The 21959-nt window shown below is 38.9% G+C and overlaps 1 protein-coding gene across 2 annotated transcripts; it reads left to right on the forward strand.

The window, feature by feature from the left end:
- The first annotated feature begins 434 nt into the window (after positions 1–434).
- Positions 435–19210, forward strand: LOC102702586. 2 transcript variants are annotated; one of them, XM_006659251.3, is made up of 17 exons: positions 435–658; positions 1508–1945; positions 2032–2128; positions 4992–5036; positions 5208–5467; positions 6771–6873; positions 6964–7059; positions 8685–8932; positions 9022–9102; positions 9185–9595; positions 9828–9948; positions 10589–10630; positions 15107–15217; positions 15435–15506; positions 15582–15700; positions 16357–16420; positions 17113–19210. In XM_006659251.3, exons 2-17 carry the CDS (start codon positions 1530–1532, stop codon positions 18952–18954), a joined length of 4128 nt encoding a protein of 1375 aa, XP_006659314.2. In that variant the 5' UTR covers positions 435–658; positions 1508–1529; the 3' UTR covers positions 18955–19210. The 2 variants fall into 2 exon arrangements, with proteins under 2 accessions (XP_006659314.2, XP_040382630.1); XM_040526696.1 differs by lacking the exons at positions 435–658; positions 1508–1945 and adding an exon at positions 5588–5647 and having other exon boundaries at positions 2041–2128; positions 5294–5467.
- The last annotated feature ends 2749 nt before the right edge of the window (positions 19211–21959 follow it).

A 21959-nucleotide genomic window follows, 5' to 3' on the forward strand; every position in this document is an offset into this window, starting at 1 on the left:
GATCGCTGCCATGGGCGCCAATCGCGGGAAGGAGATCAGTGCTCGATGCCGGAGATCGATGCGGCGGGAGATCGACAGAGAGATTGAGAGAGAGAGGGAGAGAGAGGGGAAAGGTGCGATGTGAGAGAGGGGAATGCGATCTGGCTAGAGGGGGGATGGGCTGGGGGCGACGGGCTTCCAGAGTATATGCGCACGAGATTGATCTGCTTCCCTGTGGGGCCCACAAACTGTGTTTTTTACCGCACGTCTCGGCTGCAAGCGGGCGCTATCGGTGATGTTATAGCTCGACGATAAATTTATCGTCCGCTCTCCTTTCTTTCTTAATCATTGTTTTTCCATGTAGGAAAAAAAGATTGAGTTGGTAATTTTTATAGCCAGTGACTTAGCCCTATTGTACCTGCTCTTACGGTGGAAGGTGTCCAGAGTCCAGACCGACTACGGAGCGACGCCACGCGGCCGACGCGCTACATGCAGAGGTGCGCGGCGACGGGGCTCCCGAGAAACCTAATATTTTAGCCATTGATGAAACGAACACCTCGCGCCTCTCTCTCCTCTCTCCTCTTGCCCTCGCGACTGCTGCTTTTCGCCGCTTTTGCTCGCTGCGCCGCGCCCGGAAGGAGGAGGGGGAGAGGAAGCTGCTGCTTCTGCTGCGCTCCAGGTGCGGGATTTCTTCGTTCACCCGCCTTCCCCTCTTCCCTACCAGTCTACCACCCCGTTCTTCCCGATGGTCGTTCTGGAGCGGGTTCTTGCGTTGTGCGCCATGGTTGTTGGCCGTCCTACTTTTCTTTTTTTGTGTGTGTGTGGTGGTGGGGGTAGAGGGGGATTGTTATTGTGAGTTTCTTGGTGTTTTGGTTTCTTGGCGCTGCGATTCTGTGGGGATACGTTTTCGTTAAGAGATTTGTTCGGTTCTTGCTGGATTTGTTTCCAAGAATCGATCTTTTTTCTTGTTGGGAATTTGGTTGGGGTTTCCTGTTCCTGTTTGGATATACAGTATATCCTTCTCGATGTTTTTAGTGCAAGTAAAGTTGTTTCTTCTATACGTTTACTTGCATCAGAGCATCGTTCCCGGCGGCATTTGTGAGCTATGGTGCTTTTTTTTTTGGGATAATTTCTTCCCTGACTTTTCGGTGTGCAGTTTCTTTTGGAAAGTTGTATGTTTTTGTAGTAGTAATCGCCAGGGATTTTTTATCTGCTGTTTTATCTTCTCTAAATTATCAAATATGAATGGTTTGCATAGCTTAATGCTCATTGGAGTTGAGGCACCTTTTGTCCTCCGTGATGTCTCAATTCTTATTGCCATAAGAAATCTCATTCTTTAGTGCTAAAACGGCCAAGCCTTTTTGTATAATAATAATAATGTCTCTATGGTATACTTCAATGTATGATTTACTGCTCATCCTCAAAGAATGCCACTATTTCGTGTTCTCGCTGTTTATGACAGCTAATAACTTTTGGTATATTCTATACTGTTTTTGTAAGATTTCTTCTAATTCTCTCTGTATGCCAGAATTTACAATTTAGCAGACACTATGTTTGACGACGATGATGACGTGGAGCCGCCGGTTAGCGACGTGGACAACTACTATTTTGAGAAAAGCGAAGACGATCCTGTCTGCTTCAGTGTATTGCCTATAAAGTTTGATGAGAACGAAGAAGTCAGACATTGTGATTACAAGGAAGTGAACTTGCGTGGAGTTACAGATAATAACCTCAAAGAAGTCTTCAAGAAGGTGGTAGCTTGGAGGGTGGAACTTGATTGCCAGGAGCCAAAGATCTCGGTACTTTCAAGTGAGGGGAAATGGATAGAACTGTTGAAACCACGGAAGAGCTATTATGAAAAGAGGGCTCGATCAATATTGATCACAGTGCAAATGCTCCACTTTGTCAGGAAGTGGCCCAGAAAACAAGAGAGAAGCCTGTTTTGTCACCTTACTGAAGTTTTGGAGTACTATATCATACACCCTCCTTTTATTCCTTTGCTAATGTCCACCAATGAGCTTTAATTTCTATGTTTTTTTTTGTTTCCTGTAGAAAATTTGGTACTAGACCTACTAGAGATGACATAATTAAGAACCATCGTTTCATCAAACTTTTCATGGAGAGGGATCAAATTTTAATGAAGTCAAAGGTATGGATATTAAATCTCGATGTGGAATATACAGTATATTCTGATAGCATTAGCAAACTTCACTAAAGCATATCACAATTATGCTGCAAGGCAGATTAGAGTGGTTCAGTTTTGTTCTAACAGCTGTTGCCTAATTAGAATGCTATGATCAAATGGACCCTTTAAATTCAAATAGCAAAACAATAAAGGTCAAGAAGGCCAAAAATAGGTCACTTGGATTCAAACTAGATAGTACATGCATAACACACTGGAACCTACTTTTGGGAGTTCACTTTGTGGTAAAAGCATGCGTCGGCAGACACTGAGGGGTTTGGTGGTTGTCATGTGTGGGAGGAGCTACAAGTTTGTTGATTTGGGTGAGGTTATAATCGACAACAACATAATGGTTTTCCTTTTATTTTGTGAATAGATTGTTTGGATTTGTATAGACAGCTGTCAATGTAGTTGATTTGATAAAGATAAACTAGATTTGCAACACACTATTTTCCTGTTGCATATTTCTCATTTCGTTTTTGCCACTTCAATGTTGGTTCTGGTTTTTGTGCTTGGTTAGACTAAGACCACAGTTAAAAGAAAATGTTTGCCCTACTTGCTCGTCCTTCTCCACCTTTACTTTTCATTTCTTCTCACCAACGTGCAAGGCTTTGTTCCTAGTTATCTATGTAGCCACTTGCCTTACTTCCAAAAGGATCTGATGTTAGTTCTAGGTATCCGTGAACTAGAGCTGCACCATGTGAGGATGTGGTATGCTTGTTTACAGTCTAAAAGGTACTGTTGTGAGTAGCGCTTGTATTCAATATGGGGGTCTTTATGCCCAAATGTATGCATGAACCAGAGATTATTAAGACAGACACTAGATGAAAGAAATGCCCCTACTGTTATACTTGAACGCCCCTCCCCCTCTCCCTTGAAATGCAAGGCAAATGCAACAATGTTGTATTTGAACTTTTGAAAGAGGCCACACAAACTAACTAATGGACTTAAGCAAAAAAAAGAAGTCCAATCCAACCAACTCCTGATGCAGTCCCAAAGCATGCAGCTGTGATACCCCTTCCATTACGGTTGTGCAATAGCCCATACAAGCACATAATGTCAGGCAAAGGTAAAGCATGATGACGCTCAATATGGAGAATGATATGTTTAATCAAACCAAAGATGTGCGAATAGAAGCACGAAGGAAGTTATTGTGAATTTGTGGTGAATGATAAAACAAATGCCCGTGGCCAAGAATTGCATCAGAAGCAGCAAGGAAAAATAGCATGGTGGAGACAGACTGAAGTTGCACAAAAGGCTACGAAGATGACACAAATACAACCACAGGAACGTACAAGGGATTAAACAAATATAAAGGAACTTGTTTAGCCATATAAAAGAGAACTGATTGATAGAACTTCAGGACACGTCTACAACAAAGATGAACTCAAACAAAGAGTTGGATGTGGACACTGCAGAAGTAAAACTACATGTCTCAAACAAGGAGCACCAAATAGCATCTGGAGGTCCAGTCCACTATAAGTGGTCCTAGTTGTCTTCTTTTCACATGAGCAAAGAGGTCGGTTCAGACTTGGAGACTCAAATAGCAGCATGGGAAGTGAGTGCGAGACCAACGGTGATGAGCTCAGAGGGCGTGTGGGACAATGTGGACAGAGAGGCCCCTTTCACCCAAGTCTGGGCAGTGAGGCAGGGTGGCCACTGGCCAGTGGCAGCTCAACGGGGGCTTGCTACCCACCTATAGATTCCAAGAGATGTGTGCAAAGAAGGGCTGAACCGAGGCAGTGCAGAGGAGGCTGAGGCTGTGGTGACCTTGGTGCCATGGTCCTGACTCCTGAGCAGTGTGACGTTTCCAGATTGGCTCAATGGCCAATTAGTGACATCCTGGTGCAGTGAGCAATTGAGCACAGGCGATGATGATGAGAGTACTACAGATGACACACTGTGAAGAACAATGATGGAGAACAAAAATTGGCTGTCCCCAGGATTGGAGATCGCTCCTTTTCAAGGCAATGGTCCAACGATAGTTTGAGCTGGAGAAATGGCTCTAGGTTGTTTAATACAATGGTCTGGATAGAGTTTGAACTCCATATAGGGGATCTTGGGCCCAGTTATATACACCTACATGAAAGAGAGAGATGGAGGGAGGGGGTGGGGGGAGGGAGAGGTGGGGAGGGGAGTCCTAGATGTATACTAGATGAAAGTAAAGACTAACTCCTATACCTTAGCAGATACACCAGTTGGGTTTGAATGCATAGCTTGAAAACCAGTATGTGGTTTCGTGTGGTCACCCCTACCTTTTAGCGCCTATCCATTCCTTGTATGCAGCCTGATAGATCATACACCTCATTTTAAAAAATGATCGCATACTGATATCCTTCCATTGGTTGAAATATTTTTGATCTTGTGCATATAAGTATTTTTGTCAATTTGTGTTACGTGCAGGGCAGTAATTCATGTGATCAGTACCAATGGTGATGTAACATGTGTGCTTTGTTCACGTGGGCCTGCCTGTTTGTAATTAGTTGGAAATTAGAGATAAGAAATAGTATATAACAAACAAGAAGATAGGGCCTTGAAACTCAATAATTTTGATTTACCTCCTAGAACGTATATTAGAGATAAAAGTTAATTTAAGGATAATTATTGCATCATAGGGGCTCAATACTCAAGTTAAGCTATCTCAATCTATTTGTCTCCTCACATCCCACATTGTGTCGGTACCACCCAGACATCCTCTTGGTTGTGCCTGCCCTCTATGAACTCTAGCGGTCTAGCCCAATTTGTAGCTTGGATGACGCGGCACAAATTTACATAGTTTCCCCTATAATTCAATCGTATGTTTGTCATGATGACTATTTTGTGCATGCAGATTATAGGATGGTTTATTGAGGATGCTTCCAGGAAGGACATTAAGGTACCTTAGATAGTAATTTGCAGCTTAGATAGGGAATATTATTGAAATTCAGGCTACAGATGCTTATGTTCAAATTTCTTATATTTGTAAAATGCTTTAGACCTTAGAGTAGATATATTATTTCAGAAATTTCTTGTGTTGTATTGAATGCCCTTACTCATCATCAATTAGCCCATACCAAGGAGAGAGAATGCACAAGAGCAATTTATTGTCAGTGACGAGTCACTTGAAAGCAGTGATAACAGTGATGTCTGCAGCTACAGCAATTATGATGACAGTGATGACTACAGCGATGGCAGAAACAGTGATGATAATGATGACAACAATACTGATAAAGATACTGATGCTGACACTGGTATTAGTGGTAATGCAGTTGATGACGGTACAGATATGATATGTGCCATATGTGACGATGGTGGATGGTTGCTTGAGTAAGTGCAGTTTTGTGTTCTGTTGTGCTCATAAACTTAACTTCAATGCCTCTTATTCAGAATGTGTTCTCATGTTCTCTATGACTTTCACTCAATTTCGTCCTGGTATTCTTTTGTTAGGTTCATCGCGAACTGCAAAATTACTGGTCTTCCTTTGATTGTTGAACATGAAACCATTAGGTACCCATATTCCATAATTGGAAATGAATTATAATATTATATACTATCCCAAGTTTGATTGTACTACATACTTAGTCAAATGGTGAAATTGAATTCTTGGCCAAAGAAAAAGGCTCTTATTAGGGTAATTCATAGCCTGAAGGAATTCTGCTAAATTGGGTTATGGGCATGTGATTACTGGGAAACTTCATGCAAGATAATTGTAACTTAATATATTTTTTCTCGAATATGCAGGATACGTTAGACATATCATGAGCAGTGGCATCTTATGGGGTGAATGGATCATCTTTCAAATGAAATTATGCTTATAATATAGTTGTGACACTTGCACAAATCAGTGCTTGGGGCTGAGTTTGAATGAGTGGTGGGAATAGATGAATGAACAACTTGAAACTACACATAAGTTTTATAATCTAGACTTTTGGAGTTTGTATTGAAATGTTGTGACCCAACCCAAGGCATTCAGTTCCCCTGTTGCATTCATAGGACTTGCTTGATTGTGAACTTTTATTGGACCATGTCTATAGCGGCAAGTCATAGTTTGTGGTGCTATAGAACTGCATTCTATTTAACTTGTGTAAGACAAGTCCATTTCTATTGTGGCTATTCTTGAAATTTTAATTGGCACTTGAGTTTCAGATCCTATCTTCCTGTTTGTTGATAAATTTTATTCATCTATATTTTTTGTTTTATTCTCATCCTTCCTTGTTTTGGATTCCTCCCCTAAGCATTTCTGGAGGAGAAACAACTTGTGCTATAGTAGGTTATTTTCCTAAAAAGATATTCTGTTTAGTGTGTTTCAATGTTGTTTCAAACATTAACATGATTTGTTGCAGACTTGCAGTACCTGTGTTTGTTTCTTACTGCTTTTCATGATGAGGGGATGAAATCATATATTGTCAAGTTGTTGCTTCCCCTTAGCATTTCATGCTGCTTTCTTCATGCATTACATGTAACAAAAGAAACTTTTTTTTAATATTCCCATGGAGTTTTCATTCTGCACTGAGCGACTGACCTAGTGACCTATGGACTTTCCTGCTGCACTTAAAGGGTGAACTATTGTACATCAATGGCGAACTGTCTTTTGATTTCATTCTTTGCTTACACCAACTGTTTGATGCAGTTGTGAAGGTCAATGCAAGAGCTCCTTCCATCCCACAGTGAATCATGGCAAGAAATCCAACTGTAGAACTCTCCGTTTCACTTCTGCGGAGCTAAAGCTAAAGGTATACTTTGGAGCTGTACTAACAGATGCTACTGTTTTGTATTTCTATTCCTGTCCATTGCTGATTGCCTGCTTTTTTACGTATTTACAGGAAAGTGGAACTTTCTTGTGCAAGAATTGTGAACATAATGAACATCAATGTTTCAAATGCGGAGAGCTTGAGCCATCTTGTGGTCCAAATGCCAAGGTAACATATTTGATCCATATGGTATGGTTAGACTATTAGATGTTTGAGCCTGTTTTAGTTAATGGGAATATCATTTATCCCATAGTTGTTCATGTACCCGCATGTTGCACCATGTACAATAGTTTTCATAAAATTCCTGATGAAACATTGGATCTTTTGAACCATTCCCCAATCTTTACCGTCACAATTCCCAAATTTCCACCTATCTTTTTACCCCTCCTTTTCTTCCTTCTATTATCTCCATTTTTCTCCTTTGTTTTGTCCATCATGACGATGGGCCATGCCACACTACCGTGACCTCAATAGCTGATGGTGAGTGGAGCATGTTATCTCCCATTGAGTGATATGACATTCGTAGGCTACGAGGGTCTTGATGTCAAGGACACCATCTTAGCCGCCTCCCCCTTGTGCTGCGCTGCCCTGAAGTCCTTATATGTTACTTTCTGAGATCATTGCCATCTCTTTCCCCTATTCCCTGATAAATAGTTCAAACATCAAACATCCAAATTCTAGTTACATTCTGCCATCAAGTCTGCTTTACCCCCTTCAACTTATGCGCAATTAAAGAAATAAACACTACATATCAAATCAGAGTATCAGAGATTCTAGCACCAATGCACTCAATTTTTTAATGGAACTTCTTTTGCCAAAAATTTCCAGGGTATTACTTGGCATGCCAACCATGTATCTAAGTACCTTTGTCTTTGGATTTGTGTATTTGCACACCCACCTCACATCCTGATTCTTTTAATATCTTGATGGGTTTAGGGTGGAATTCTCTACTCTTTATTGATACATTGCAGTTAATCATTTGATGTAAGGGAAAATTTTCTACTGGACATTATTTTTTATGCTATTTGCTAAGACATTTCGCAGAAGAGCTTTCTGGCTAACGGACACGTATTTCTGCTGATAGAGGAGAGAACATGAGTTCAAATTCTATTGCTTTGTTCCCCTGAGAGAGCATATAGCACAGGTGGAGTGGCTTGCTCGTGCCTCTCACCAAGCTTGCTGCGTGAATCATAGGATGTTACCACACCGGTACAATGCCTTTTCTTTTGTGTATGTTGAGAGGACAGAGAGAGAGAGGGGGCGGGGTGCGCTTGGCCACAAGTGGTGGCGTGAGAGCAGCAGCAATGGTGCATTTCCTGTGGCACCTCATGTTGGGGAGGTTGAACAAGGTGAGACGGCGAACTATGATGGATTCTGGCGGCGGCTGGTGTTGAGGGCAGGGGTGGGTTAACCACGAGCTATGGGTACAATGAAGATAAGGGTATCTTACGTATTGGTCATAATCTCTTCCAATTCTGAGGGAAAATATTTGTTTAATGGCCATAATGTGTTCTTGCAAGGGCACGATTTGTGGTGTCCTGAACTAAATAGCTATTTCATGGTGTGTTTTGGGAACTGGCGTTGAAAAACAATGGGAAACAACAAATCTTACCTTCATATAAACTTACTCCAGCGTGAATATGCATAGAATGCTACAGTACCTTTTAGGCACTTATCAGGGAAAAACAGCCAACAGTAAACACTGTTGAATGCTGATTACTAAATTAATAATTTTCTCTGAGTATCTTGTTTGTGACTCTTCTAGTCCTTTTAAACTTCTCTTCATTCTTTAGGTGTTTCAATGTAATAAAGAATCTTGTGGGCACTTCTACCACCCCAAGTGCATCGCAGTACTACTTGAGCCTGAAGACACCAATGGAGCTTGCAAATTGGAGGAAAGGATTGCAGATGGTATGCCATTTACATGCCCTGTCCATTGGTGCTTTAAATGTGGAAAGATGGAGGACAGGACACAAAAAGAATTGCAGTTTGCAGTTTGCAGACGCTGTCCAAGGTCATATCACATAGAATGTTTACCAAGGTGCTGTGCAGTATCCAGTCTAGCTACTCTTGGTTTATTTGTTTTGTACATCTGTCGTGTTCTCATGGCACTAAATGGTATTTTCACAGCGAAGTTTCCTTTGAAAAAAAGGGCAAGGGTGCCCCAAAACTTGCTTGGAAAATTAAAACAAGGTGTTACTTCTATTGTTTGTAAGTTTGTTCTTGATTTATCTCCACATTTTATCTGCAGTTGGTGCTCAAGGTAACTAACTTCTGTGAAAACATCATGCAGACACCATGGAATAGATGCTACTACTGGAACACCTCATGGGGAGCATATAAAGTTCCCTTCTGTTCCAAAAATCAAGAAAACAAAAAAAAATTCTAAGAAGGATTTTAAAGTGATTGGCAAAAGGAAAAAGAGTGCTAATAAAATTTCAACAAAATCCAAAGAGTTGGAAAATTTGTCACCTACAGGAGAAATCGAGGAAACCAGAAGAGTAGCAAAGAATAGCTCATCAGAGCATATTACACTGAAACATGGGTATGCAGTAAAGCGCTTGAAAAAGGATCTGCAGTTTGAACTACCTATGGTTGATGTTGCTGCTAACTTAAGTGGCGCAAAAACCATGGAAGGGAAGGAAGAACCACCTGTAACTCCAAAGATTGCATCTTGTGTGGTGGATGGTGAAACAGAAAAGAGGTGGCTCATTCTGGACCTTGTTATTACTTGACTTAAATCTTCGTTCACACAGGAGTCTTCCAAGAAGCTTGACTTCTTAATCTATTATTCTATTTAATGCAACAATGATTTCATCAATAGAGACCTTTTTCTGAATTTGTTTTCTTTATTTTCTTTTAATTGTTCTGCTGTACAGGCCAGATATCACATGATTCTTACGAGTGATATGGATCTGTTTATATCACCATTTCAGTGTAACAAGTATGGCAGGAAAAGAAACATCTGTCGGGACATCCCAAGACATGGCCACGAGGAGTGGACTGAGGCAGCCTAGCAGGATTGAGGCAGTTGGCATGCTTGAGTGTTCTGTTCAGGTATTTTACAGATTAAAACATCCTCAGATCAATTTGGTCTAGGCTGTACTTATGATTTATGATGGCAAAGAGGTTTGTACACTAGCTACTGTAGGCTTTCGACCCACAATAAAAGTGAAATGCATGTTTAATCCTTACATTGTTGTTCAGTACATCATTATTCATGAGTTAGTAAAATAAAAAAAATCTGAACCAAATTTCACTCCTTTACTAGTTAACTAAGATAGCTTGTGATGATTAGTCTGTCTGCCTTTGAGCTATGCTTGGGTCATAAGCTAGTAATTGTGTTGTGCATTATTGCAGCACTTTGGGGCCTAAAAGTTCACTAAGTGAACAAGGTTAGTCAACGAGACACGAGTTTACAGTAAAAAGTCCTTTTTTGCTTATGTGTACCCTACTACCCTGGTCAAGGTTTTTGTGATATAAATTTGAGGATAGGTCTGACTTAATTCTTGACAAATAATTATCCTGTCAATGATCGTTGTCCATTAAGATGCATGCATATGTACTTCTTCTGCCGCAAAATAAATTCGCCTTTGAACTAGAAAGGTGAACTTATTTTTGGATGGAGGAAATAATAAATAACTTCTTGGTGCTTTGGAATTATTATGGCTCATTGGTTCCTTTCCCCTTGTTTTAGATTGCTGATAAACTTCATTGGTATGTGCAGCCTGGTGACACGGTATGTTTATAATCTATATATTGACTAGCATTATGCATGTGATTTCCAATGGATCCGAAAAAGATAAACTACAGTATGTAAAGTTAAAATGAAAAAAAAAATCACAAATCCAATTCAAAATTTAGACATGACTAGGACAATCAACCACCTACATATACATGTTTACACAACTCCTGTCTTCATTGCTAAAATTCATGGTATTTCTTGTTTAATTGTAATAATCATATCATAATATATGGACCACCAAAACCAACAGTGCACATCTTTTTCTGTTTATTTTGATTAACTTGGTAATTTCTAGCACTCTAGAGCGCAGGTGGATTATTTTTTTCTACTGTGTCACAGTCAAGTATATATTATGGCTTCATATAAAAGTTGACCTACACTGAACTCTCACCATGATTTGGATGGAAGATCAGATTCACCACACCTTGGCAGGTGTATATTTGTAGGCTTGATAAGCTTCAGATTTCTCTGAATAAATTTTCATAAATAGTACAAAATCTTGGTTACAAATGTTGCATGATATGCAGTCTAACCATTCATACACTTTAGATAATTAACCGTTCATACAGTACATTATAATGAATGAAAATAAACCAGGAATGGGATCTCCATATAGTAACATCATGGCCCAGTGTACTGCTGTCTTCTGTGCATGATGGCACCCTTCGACCATCACTCTAGAACATGTGAGGTCTCTATGGCCACGTTTCCACTACTATGCTATGTGGACCCACTGTCCTGGATTCTCAGAGTCATTTTTTTTAACACTTGCATGCTCGCCTCATAGTCACTAGGGACTTGGATGTGCCCTCCAACACTCCCTCTCACGCGAGACCCCCTCAAGTCTCAAGCGTGGAATATTGGAGTGGGCGCTGCAATTATTTTATCTAATTGCGCGCCAGCCAGGATTTGAACTCGATACCTCTGGCTTTGATATCATGTTAAGTTGCATGCACCAGCCAGTTGCACTTAAAAGCCTAAGCTGATAGGGAAAGACGGGCAATTCAATTTATACACTTCAACATTTACCATGTCAACCAACATCTCGCATCTAATGCCACTGTCCTTTTCATCCTAGTAAAAGGGTGGTCCAATGAGAATGTTCCAACTGGGTCGGTCTAATGGGTGACTGCCTATGTGCCCACATGAACGTTTCTACAAACCTAGAAAGTTTATATATAGGAACTTTTTATACTTTGTGTTTGTATGTGTAAAGTTTCCTCTTTATAGATAGGAAACTTATATATAGAAAATTTATACGTAGAAACAAATTTAAACATATAGATATCTAGTAGAAAAAATATCTACATTGAAAATATCATCTTAAAAAGATGTATTTGCAAAGATTATACATTAGAAAATTATATACGGAAGTGCATAATAGAACATATGTTTACCTACTCAAGCAATCTCTACCATCCATCCACCATCCACACATACATACATGTGTGTATACATGCATATATCCATGTTTATATATGCCCCCTTCCCTCAAAAGGCCCAAACCTCCATCCCACCTCCTTCCAAGGGGTCAAAACCCCTCTCCTGGCCTGGTTAAGGCTCTCCCCCACCGGTCAAACCCGTCCTTTGACCCTCCTCACACTCCATCTTTGTCCACTCTCGACTCTCGTCTATATGAAAAGTGTAGTAGCATGAAGACAAAAGTACAATAACATGCCTTATAAAATGCAGTAACAACATCAAAATATAGTTATAATAAATCTAGTTTTTTAAATCACATTTTTTTAACCATGTGAAAACAGTTTTAAAAAATAATATAAGACACATGAGATATTGCTCTCTAAAGATTGAGAATACAATCTTTTAGCTCTTCCACATGTATTAGTTGTACTGTAGCAATAGTATGCAGTCGGACCGTGTGTTACTGCACTTCTATCATGATGCTATTGTACTTCTATCAAGTGTTACTGCAATTGTGCAGTAACAATGCACATGTTACTACACTTGTATCACGATGTTACTGCACTTCTATCACGGCGTTACTGCACTTCTATCACGACGTTACTATAATTGTGCAATTGTGCAGTAACAATACATATATTTAATAACATCATAGCGTTATTACTACATAGAAGATGCAGCGTTACTGTAACTATTGTCATAGCATTAGTGTATACTAATACAAATCCTATAGATATTTCTTAAGATTTTAAACTTTAAACAACTTTATCTCTTACCTCATATATTATTTTTTAAAAACGTTTGTACCAAATTGTTAGAAAAAGTGCTTTAAAAAAAGTAGATCCCTCATGGTCATGCGTATGTTTTGACGTTGTTACTGCAAATTAATCATCATGTTACTGTATTTTTTCCTTTGTGTTACTGCACAATTTCTGTAAGACAAAGGGTGTACTTAGATAGACATGTGGTGAAGCCCATAAGGGGGATGACCCATAGGGCTAACCATTTGACTAGCCTTTAAATGAGGTGGGGGTGATTTTTGAGCCTTGGAAAAAGGGTGGGAGGTGAGACCGGGCCTTGGGAGGCCTTGGAAGGGAAGGGGTATAGAATAGCTTATACTAAGGGGGATACACATATTAGTGTTGCTCTATATATATGTGTAGATAGATAGATAGATAGATAAAGAACACTAATTTCTACTCCCCCTTTGAATAAGCTATTCTATACCCCCTCCCTTCCAAGGCCCATTCCACCTCCTGCCCTCTTTCCAAGGCCCAAAAACCACCCCACCTCATTTAAAGGCTGGTCAAAGGGTTCCTCCCGTGGGTCAACCTCCTTATGGGCTTACCCCATGTCTATCTAAGACCACCTCTCGCCCCTCGCCTTGTAGGAAATGTACAGTAACACAAAAGTTAAAATACAGTAACATGATGGCTAATTTGCAGTAACAATGTCAAAACATACCAATGAGTGATCTACTTTTTTAAAGCACATTTTTTCTAACAATGTGGTGCAAACGTTTTTTTAAATAATATATGAGGTGAGAGATTTGTTTAAAGTTTGAAATCTTAAGAAATATCTATCGGATTTGTATTAGTATACACTAGTGCTATGTCAATAACCGCAGTAATGATGCACCTTCTATGTACTAATAATGCTATGTTGCTATAAAATGTGTAGTGTTGTAGTGTTACTGCACAAGTGCAGTAACGTGCGTTGTTACTGCACAATTGCAGTAACGTCGTGATAGAAGTATAGTAACATCATAATAGAAGTGCAGTAACACGTAGTGTGACTGCATACTATTGCTACAGTACAACTAATTCATGTGGGAGAACTAAAAGATTGTATTCCCCATCTTTAGAGAGCAATATCTCATGTGTCTTACATTATCTTTTAAAATTGTTTTCACCGCATTGGTTAAAAAAATGTGATTTAAAAAACTAAATCCGTCGTGACTATATTTTGAGGTTGTTACTGCATTTTACAAGTCATGTTACTGTATTTTTATCTTTGTGTTACTGCACTTTTTAAATAGATGGGAGTGGGCAAAGGTGAGATGTGGGGAAAGGTCAAAGGACGGGTTTGATTGGCGGGGGGAGCTTTGATCAGGCCAGGAGTGGGGTTTTGTGCCCTTGGAAGGGGGTAGGAGTGGGGTTTGGGCCTTATGAGGGAAGGGGGCATAGAATAGCTTATTCTAAGAGGGGGCATAGATTAGTTTTGCTATCTATATATGTGTATGTGTGCGTACGTACGTACACTGGAAATGCATAATAGAACATATGATCACCTACACAAGCAATCTCTACCATCCATCGTACATATGCATATATAAATATATGTGTATACATGCATATATCCATGTTGATATAGTGCACGTATTAGTCTTGCTCTCTATATATATACATACATATATATATATATACATATACATATGTATACACATATTGATACATATATGTACGTATATACAAAAATATGTAATAGAACATACTCTTCATCTAATATGGTGCACATCTTAAGAATATATGATGGACTAAGATTGTATGTGCACATTCAATTATATATATAGCCCCTTGTCAAGAAATTTGCATTTCTCCCTTCTCATTATCTCGCTTGCTGCGATCAAAAGCTTAGTTATTTGCTCGAACCCCTGCTGAATTATTTTGTAGCTGCATTCAACTTTGACAACCTTGGGCCTGTTTTCACCACCGTGTGTGTGTGACCTACTGCCCTGACCATGACATATGTATCATCACCACTACCTTGTTCCGCAAAGTCCCTGTTGTGCCTGTTGTAGTCTCTTGCCAGGAATGCCAGATGAGGCGTTACTAGAGAAGTAGAGAGGTCCATAGTGGAGGCCAAGATAGATTCCAATTTAGTTGGTACTGCACAACTTTTCCACACGTCCACTATACTAAAAAGAATGTCGTAGAATTATGATAAGCAACTATATTCTTCCTCTGCACAAAATCAGTAATTTGTATTAATTTGTGTATAACTGTTTTATGTGAAAACTCATTAATATGTTCTGATTTACAATGGTAGATAGTTGATCTCTGCTTCAACATGGACAATTTTAGTCAACTGATGGAAGACAAGCTTGAAGCTGTGGGTAAAAGCTGCAATTTCAAGAATTATGATCTCTTCCAACATAAGGTGAATAAAATCAAGACTATGTACTTTGAAATTTTCTAAATACTTGATCATTGGAGGTGTCATTTTTCAACATGAATATATTTTTTTGCATGAATTATCATCTTTACATTTTGCAATAACAATTTCCGCTCCCTGTAGCAATTATTCTTCTTTCTCCGAGTAATGTTACTAAGTTTGTTTTTTCCATTCTAATATGGAGATTGTGAATATCTTGCAGAAAGATATGTGTTTTGAAGAGAGCAACTGGGTGACCATGCAACCAAAGGATTTACCTCATGGATCAAATCTAGTATGTTTTAAGTGTAATTTACAAGCGTAAGAAACATCTAGCACACTTATAATATTAATCTTTTGTCCTGAACAGGTTATGGTCCTGGACCCTCCTCTTGGTATCCAAGCCGTTTCAGCGAACAAATTTGTTGACAAAGTATTGACCTTTAAGCCAAGGCTTATTATAATAGTTTCCCCCACAGATATTGATAGGTAATCCTTGGCCATATGATTTTCATATTTTAATTTTAATTTATAATAGAATGAATTTCACAGAACTACAACTATTATGTTTGAAATGCAGCTCTACTACAGTTTTATACTGAAAATTTCACTTTTTAATTTTTTTAGAGAAGGGTATTTCTACCCGGCCCCTATATCCTCTCGGATATATGCAGCCATTTTTTTTATTTTGGGAACTTAGCCTAAGTAGGGGACTTAGCCCGTCAAATACCCAATCTAAAATTCATGCTCTACTTAGGTCACTGCATCCACTAGGCTACATGCTCTTCACTGAAAATTTCACCTAGCTAAACAATAAGACACTGAAGTTACAAAAAAACAAAATGCAAATCTGTTCATAGGCAAACTTTCTGTCTAAGGGATCCCACATGTCATTCTCCAATAACAAGTGTGGTTGACAACATTTAAAAAACTATGGGGCTACATTGGAAAATGACAAAGTGGTACCACATTCAAAGAAGGCATGCCTGATAGCAGTTCCATTTTTTGGTTTTATTGCTGAAGCTAGGTGAAACAGAAATACACACTAAACGATATTGCTGAAATGTAGTTGCTACACGATAGTTGCAGTTTTATGAAGATGTATTATTGCTGGTCTTTGGTTCTTACCACGGGATCACAAACAGGTTGGATTGCAAGGAGGAGCCCTATCACTTGATATGGGATTATAATCAGCACATCTTTGGGAAGGTGAAAAATCTTCCCGTTTTCATTTGAATAGTTGGATAAATTTTGGAGTAAATTGCACAAAACCTAAAGTTTTGATGTATCTGCAATGTAAACCCCTAGATTTTACAATTTACTTTATGGAACCCCACGTTTTGGGGAAATGCTTCACCAAAACCCAGATTTATGAGAAATGAGAAATATTCATATTCCACTACAATATTTTCAGTCATTTACTCATCTATGGCAAATGTGGCTAATATGTGTTATGCAGTAAAAACCTCCCTCTGTTCCAAAATGAAGCTATTTCTACCACCATTCTTTATCCCAAAATGAAGCTATTTCTACACCTACCTACTCATCTCAACCAATCATAATCGTTCTTCATTTAATTTTCCACATGCATTCTCTTCTCAACCAATCACATCCTTCCTCTAATCATTTTCACCTATTTTTTAATACCCGTGCCTGACTTTAGAAATGCTTACATTTGGGATGGAGGGAGTAGTATTTTTGCAACAGTTATCATGCATGGATACCATGATAGGTGCACACCTGGGTTTCATGAAACATACTGCTCCAAGCCCTAGGTTATTTGAAACAAATTACAAAACTTGGGTGTTGTGTTAGTAATACCCAAAACTGGGGTTTCCGTAAATTTACTCAAAAGTTTTGGGATACTCTCTTGGTGTCTAATCGTGCATTTTGTTATGCAGCCATTGTACCAGCCTGGTGATGTGGATGTGAATGATGAAGGCAAGAATGGTTTGTATGCAATTCCTCTATCTCTTTCCTTGTGGAGTTGCCCTGACAAGGCAGAGGAGAATAGGAGGATAGCTAGAAAACATGGACATTTAAATGTTGGATACAAGACACACAGTGTCATATTAAAGGACCCTCTTGTGAACAAAGGTGCTAAATGGGATAATGAGATCTTCACAGCTGGAAAAGAAGATACCAGTGAGAGAGAACATACATCTAAGCGCTATTCAGGAGAACAATTGACAATTCCCTCTGAAGATACTTTTCATGCAAATCAAGAGCAAAATGATGTGCTACAAAGCTTGCATAGGGAGAAACATGCTGATGGAAGTGAAAGCGGAAATAAGTCAGGATCAGGAAAACAGAGTGATATGCATTGGGGAGAAAATGAATGTGGTCACTACTCTGTAGCACAACAAGAGAAAGAGATCTCTAAGAGAGAGGAAAGAATGACAGATAGTAAGCATGAAGAAAACACAAGATCAGGAAAAGAGGAGATTCCTAGAGATGACAACAATAAAGGAACAATGAAACCACATCGTGTTGATGGCCTCCCTCCTGAAAAGCATGTGGAGGTTGCATTTGTGAACAAAACAACTACAGACAGAGTAGATACTCAGCAAGAATGTGGATATAATGTGACTGTAGATGTTAATGGCAGTTATGCTCATCCACATGAGCCAAAGAGTCCTTACTGCAATGGTAATATCAAAGGAACTGAAATGGATACTTCAGGTGACAATTCAAGAAGGGGACAAAAGGAGGTGACTGATGCTAAGAGATTGGACTTGGATAGGAAAAGAAAACCTGTTCACATGAAAAACAGGAGAGATGCTCATCATGGAGATGATAGAACTGCTCATCCACAGGTCCACAATGATCCTCCATGCGTTGATAACCGCATGCCAGATGTTCTGGATTACCCATCAAGAAGCGGCATCAATAGTCCTTCGCGTAATGATGATCAGAGAGCAGTGGAGGCTTCCGTATGCAGCAAGTCCAGAGAGAGGTGGGGATCAAATAGAAGATTAGAGGCAAGGGATACCATAAGCAAAAACTCTCATAGACACCGGTTGCCAGTGGGTAAAAGAAACAGAAGAAATGTTCCAGATAGATCAAACAACTATCCCCCAGGATGGGGAAGGGTGGACGACTCTGAGAATTATCCTACAACCAGCAACCGACATAGATATGAGCAAATTCATCACGGTGATTCTGGTCCGACTAGAAGTCATAGGTCCAATTCACATCCAAGGGCGGAATATGGTAACAGGAGGAGCAGTTCCCCTTGGTATACAAGAAGACAGTATTACAGTTCTGCTGCAAGGCATAGATCCCCTCCATATGTAAGAATGCCTAGAGGATCAGGTGTCGGCTATGAAACAGACTGGAATGCAGTTCCTCATCGTGGTAATTCACCCGATACCGAGTACAATGGTACCGTATACAATAGCGAGTACGGTATTGACGGATATGCCACCGACTCAAGGTATGGCTACTGTGCAATGGAAAATCCTCGTGTGGACAGATATCATCATCCTCAGGAGTACCACAATGAACATGCAACGGTCTATGATCGGCGTAGGAATGATTATGGAGGGGTAACACATTACCGCAGTGGAAACAGTTTCAGCTTGGAATGCAGGAGTTCAGCTAGAGGGACAGTAACGGATAGGTATGCCCCTAGCCTTGAACGCACTAACCATCAGATACCAGGTCAGGGTAGCCTACAGGATGACTTCATGTATGATGGTAGAAACAGCATTAGCATGGATATGCATAGGCCCTACTGGTAGAAGGTTGTTGTTTGTTAGCCCCTCTTGACCCCCTTCCTCTTCTCTTACTCACCCAATGAAAAGCCTGAGGGAACAGCCTTACCAGTAAAATTCAACTGATGTAGTATCTTAGTGCTTAGTGTACAAGAAAGAGGGCATCAGTGACTGAACTGTAGTCCCATTCTGTATAAAAACCTTACTAGTTTAGCCTTTTGCATTCTGAACTTTGTACATTTGATGCTTTACTCTGTACGACTGTCGTTCGTGGTGTTTCCAACTTTTCGTTGTGTGTTCATTTTCCTTTTTCCATGTCACTCGCTGCTGCTTGTTGTATCGGCTGGTGTGTGAGTTACACGGGGCGCGGTGGTTCTTTTGCTTTTGAATGGTAGACTTGCGCATTTGTAACGGTATCTCTTTCTCTGAGCATATGCATTGAAGGCGCCGTGGTTGGTTTTGGTAGTTTACGCACTAATCAGGCTGCTTGGGCATTAATTTTCTTCTATACTCACTTTAGCCTGCAAAGACGTACAAATTTGGATAAATAGTGTTGTTGACTTTAAAATTCATATTTTACTATTTGTCATATCAAAAAAATCTGTGTAATCAGCTTTTATTTTTTTATATGTTAATGTAGTATTAAACTTACTTTACGCACAACTTCGAATGGTGTTGAACATGTGCGAGAAAAGTTGACCGTTGTTATTAAAACTTGTCAAAAGTTGTTAAATGAGATAAATGGTCAAATGTGTGTTAAATAATGAATGATGTTATCCATTAAAAACCAGATGAGGTATTATTCAATTTACCTGTGTATTACCTACTCTAATTTCACGATAATCCAAACACGCAAGACCTAATTTCATACTACCCACTTGATTTAGGCCCTGCACCATCCAGGGTTCTCGTTCCCGTTCCTGCCGACCATGCCACGGCACCATGGTAGAACGGTTACCGCACGGTAACCGTGGATCCTGCAAAAACCACGGTAAATTTAAAAATAAAAAATTTGAATTCAAACCTTGTCGGTACATTCAGTAACCGAACGATTTGTCGTGGTTATCGCGTAGTTTCGCATGGTAACCATGGCTAATGTGTGCCGAAACAACGCATAAGATTGGCGAAAACCGTGCAAAACCGTGCGATTTCAGCTGTGAAAACTGCGGTTATCGCGAGAAAACCGTGGGGAGGAGAATATTTAAAAATTTGTGAGATGTCAAATGCAAAAAAAAACTTTAAAAAATCTGAAAAATATAGAAAAATAAGAAAAATATTTCGTGACTATATTTGTGACATTTAGGACATATTATAGGATGACATTTTCTAAATTCTTGACATTGCAACATACACTATTATATCATACTTCACCAAATAATTCATATCAATAACGAGTAACAAACACTTTATTTTAATTGTTATGTCACAAATATGCCTACTACCCATTATTACAAACAAAACTATTATGTATGTCTTAACATGTACATATAATTTTCCTCCATGTATATTTTCCCTATATCTATCATTGTATATTTGTATTTCAGCAGTACGTGCAACATGTGTCTAGTGCAAATTAATAATGACTCAACAACAAAATATTATTAACCATCTTTTTACGAAATATTGTTTGCAATAGACTATTTTTTATTTTTTCCTCCTAATTTTTTTGTTATGAATTTTAATTACGCTAAAAATACACTTTTTTCATGAATTTCTTTAACAAAACTATATTATATATCAACCTATACAACATATATTTTTTCCATTAAATTTCCTCAAAAATTTTAAATACTCCTCAAATTTAAACTCAAAACATATGTACTGAGCCTCCGCGGCGGTTACCGTGAGGACCCTGCATGCATATCCATCTTTTTGTTTTTCGTATGCTTATAAGCCAATAATTGAATTTTTAATTTTTAATTTGGAGTTGATTTTAGAATTTTTACTAAAGTTTATTTCTTAGCTTTGACTTTTGGATCAATATTCTTATATAAAAATTTTATTAATATTTTTTAAATATACTGTTTGGCTTTTTTTTCCATAAAAACGCAAACAATTACCCCTATCGTCTTCGCGAGACTAAACTAGAATGTAAAACAATCAGTCCATCGAGAACATCCCCTAATCCATCAACTCCTAGTCCCACCCATGGTTTGCAAGTTTGCAATATCATTACATCGATAGGGCATGATAATGATAAATTGTTGTTTGATTTGGTAAATATCACGATAATTCAAAAAATTAAAAAAAGGAAGAAATATTAAAAAAATCATGGAGATATATCACGATAATCGTGACATATATTCCAATAATCGCGACATATCGTGCGGTTTTCGCACAAAATCACGATTATCGATATTGCAAAACCCGCCTTGATTATTTTCTCTGATGCCGCGTTATCAATTTCACCAAAACCACGCGATAATCGCTACAAATCGCGCGGTATTCCCTTCAAACTATGACAATTTTGTTTAAAAATTTTAAATTCTAATTCATACGATTTTTACTCTACTGTAAAGGAGCAGTTTTGGACTCCATAATAAATGGAACCCAGTCCCACCTCATCCACCAGCACTAGAACCACCCTACAGTCTGGCATCAGGTGCTGCAGCCTGATAAGGTTAGCCCACAATGTCTCTTCATGGAGGATTACACCCTCACAGAACTGCACTAATGGGACAGTGGTTCACCAAGATACCACGGTCTTGTATCTTTCGGTTTGCACTCAACAGCTCGTGTAGGTCGTAACTCTCTCCATGCCAAACTATTAAATAGAGGTAGATACAAAACTTGGATGATCAAATAGAAGCAATACATGGATTATATACCATAGTATGTCACTCAAGGAGAAAATCTTATCTCTGAGCCAGAAATCAAACAACCAAATAGGTTGATTCATTGGCTTAAAGTATTGTTTATGACTGAACTTAACTAAAGGAAACATTTTGGAACAAAGATGAATCAAAATCAGATGAAATTGAAGAGATACTAAACATTGTTTATGACCTTCATTCATTAATAACCAACCGGAG

This window comes from Oryza brachyantha, chromosome 8, assembly GCF_000231095.2.
Source record: "Oryza brachyantha chromosome 8, ObraRS2, whole genome shotgun sequence".
NCBI classification, from domain to species: Eukaryota; Viridiplantae; Streptophyta; class Magnoliopsida; order Poales; family Poaceae; genus Oryza; species Oryza brachyantha.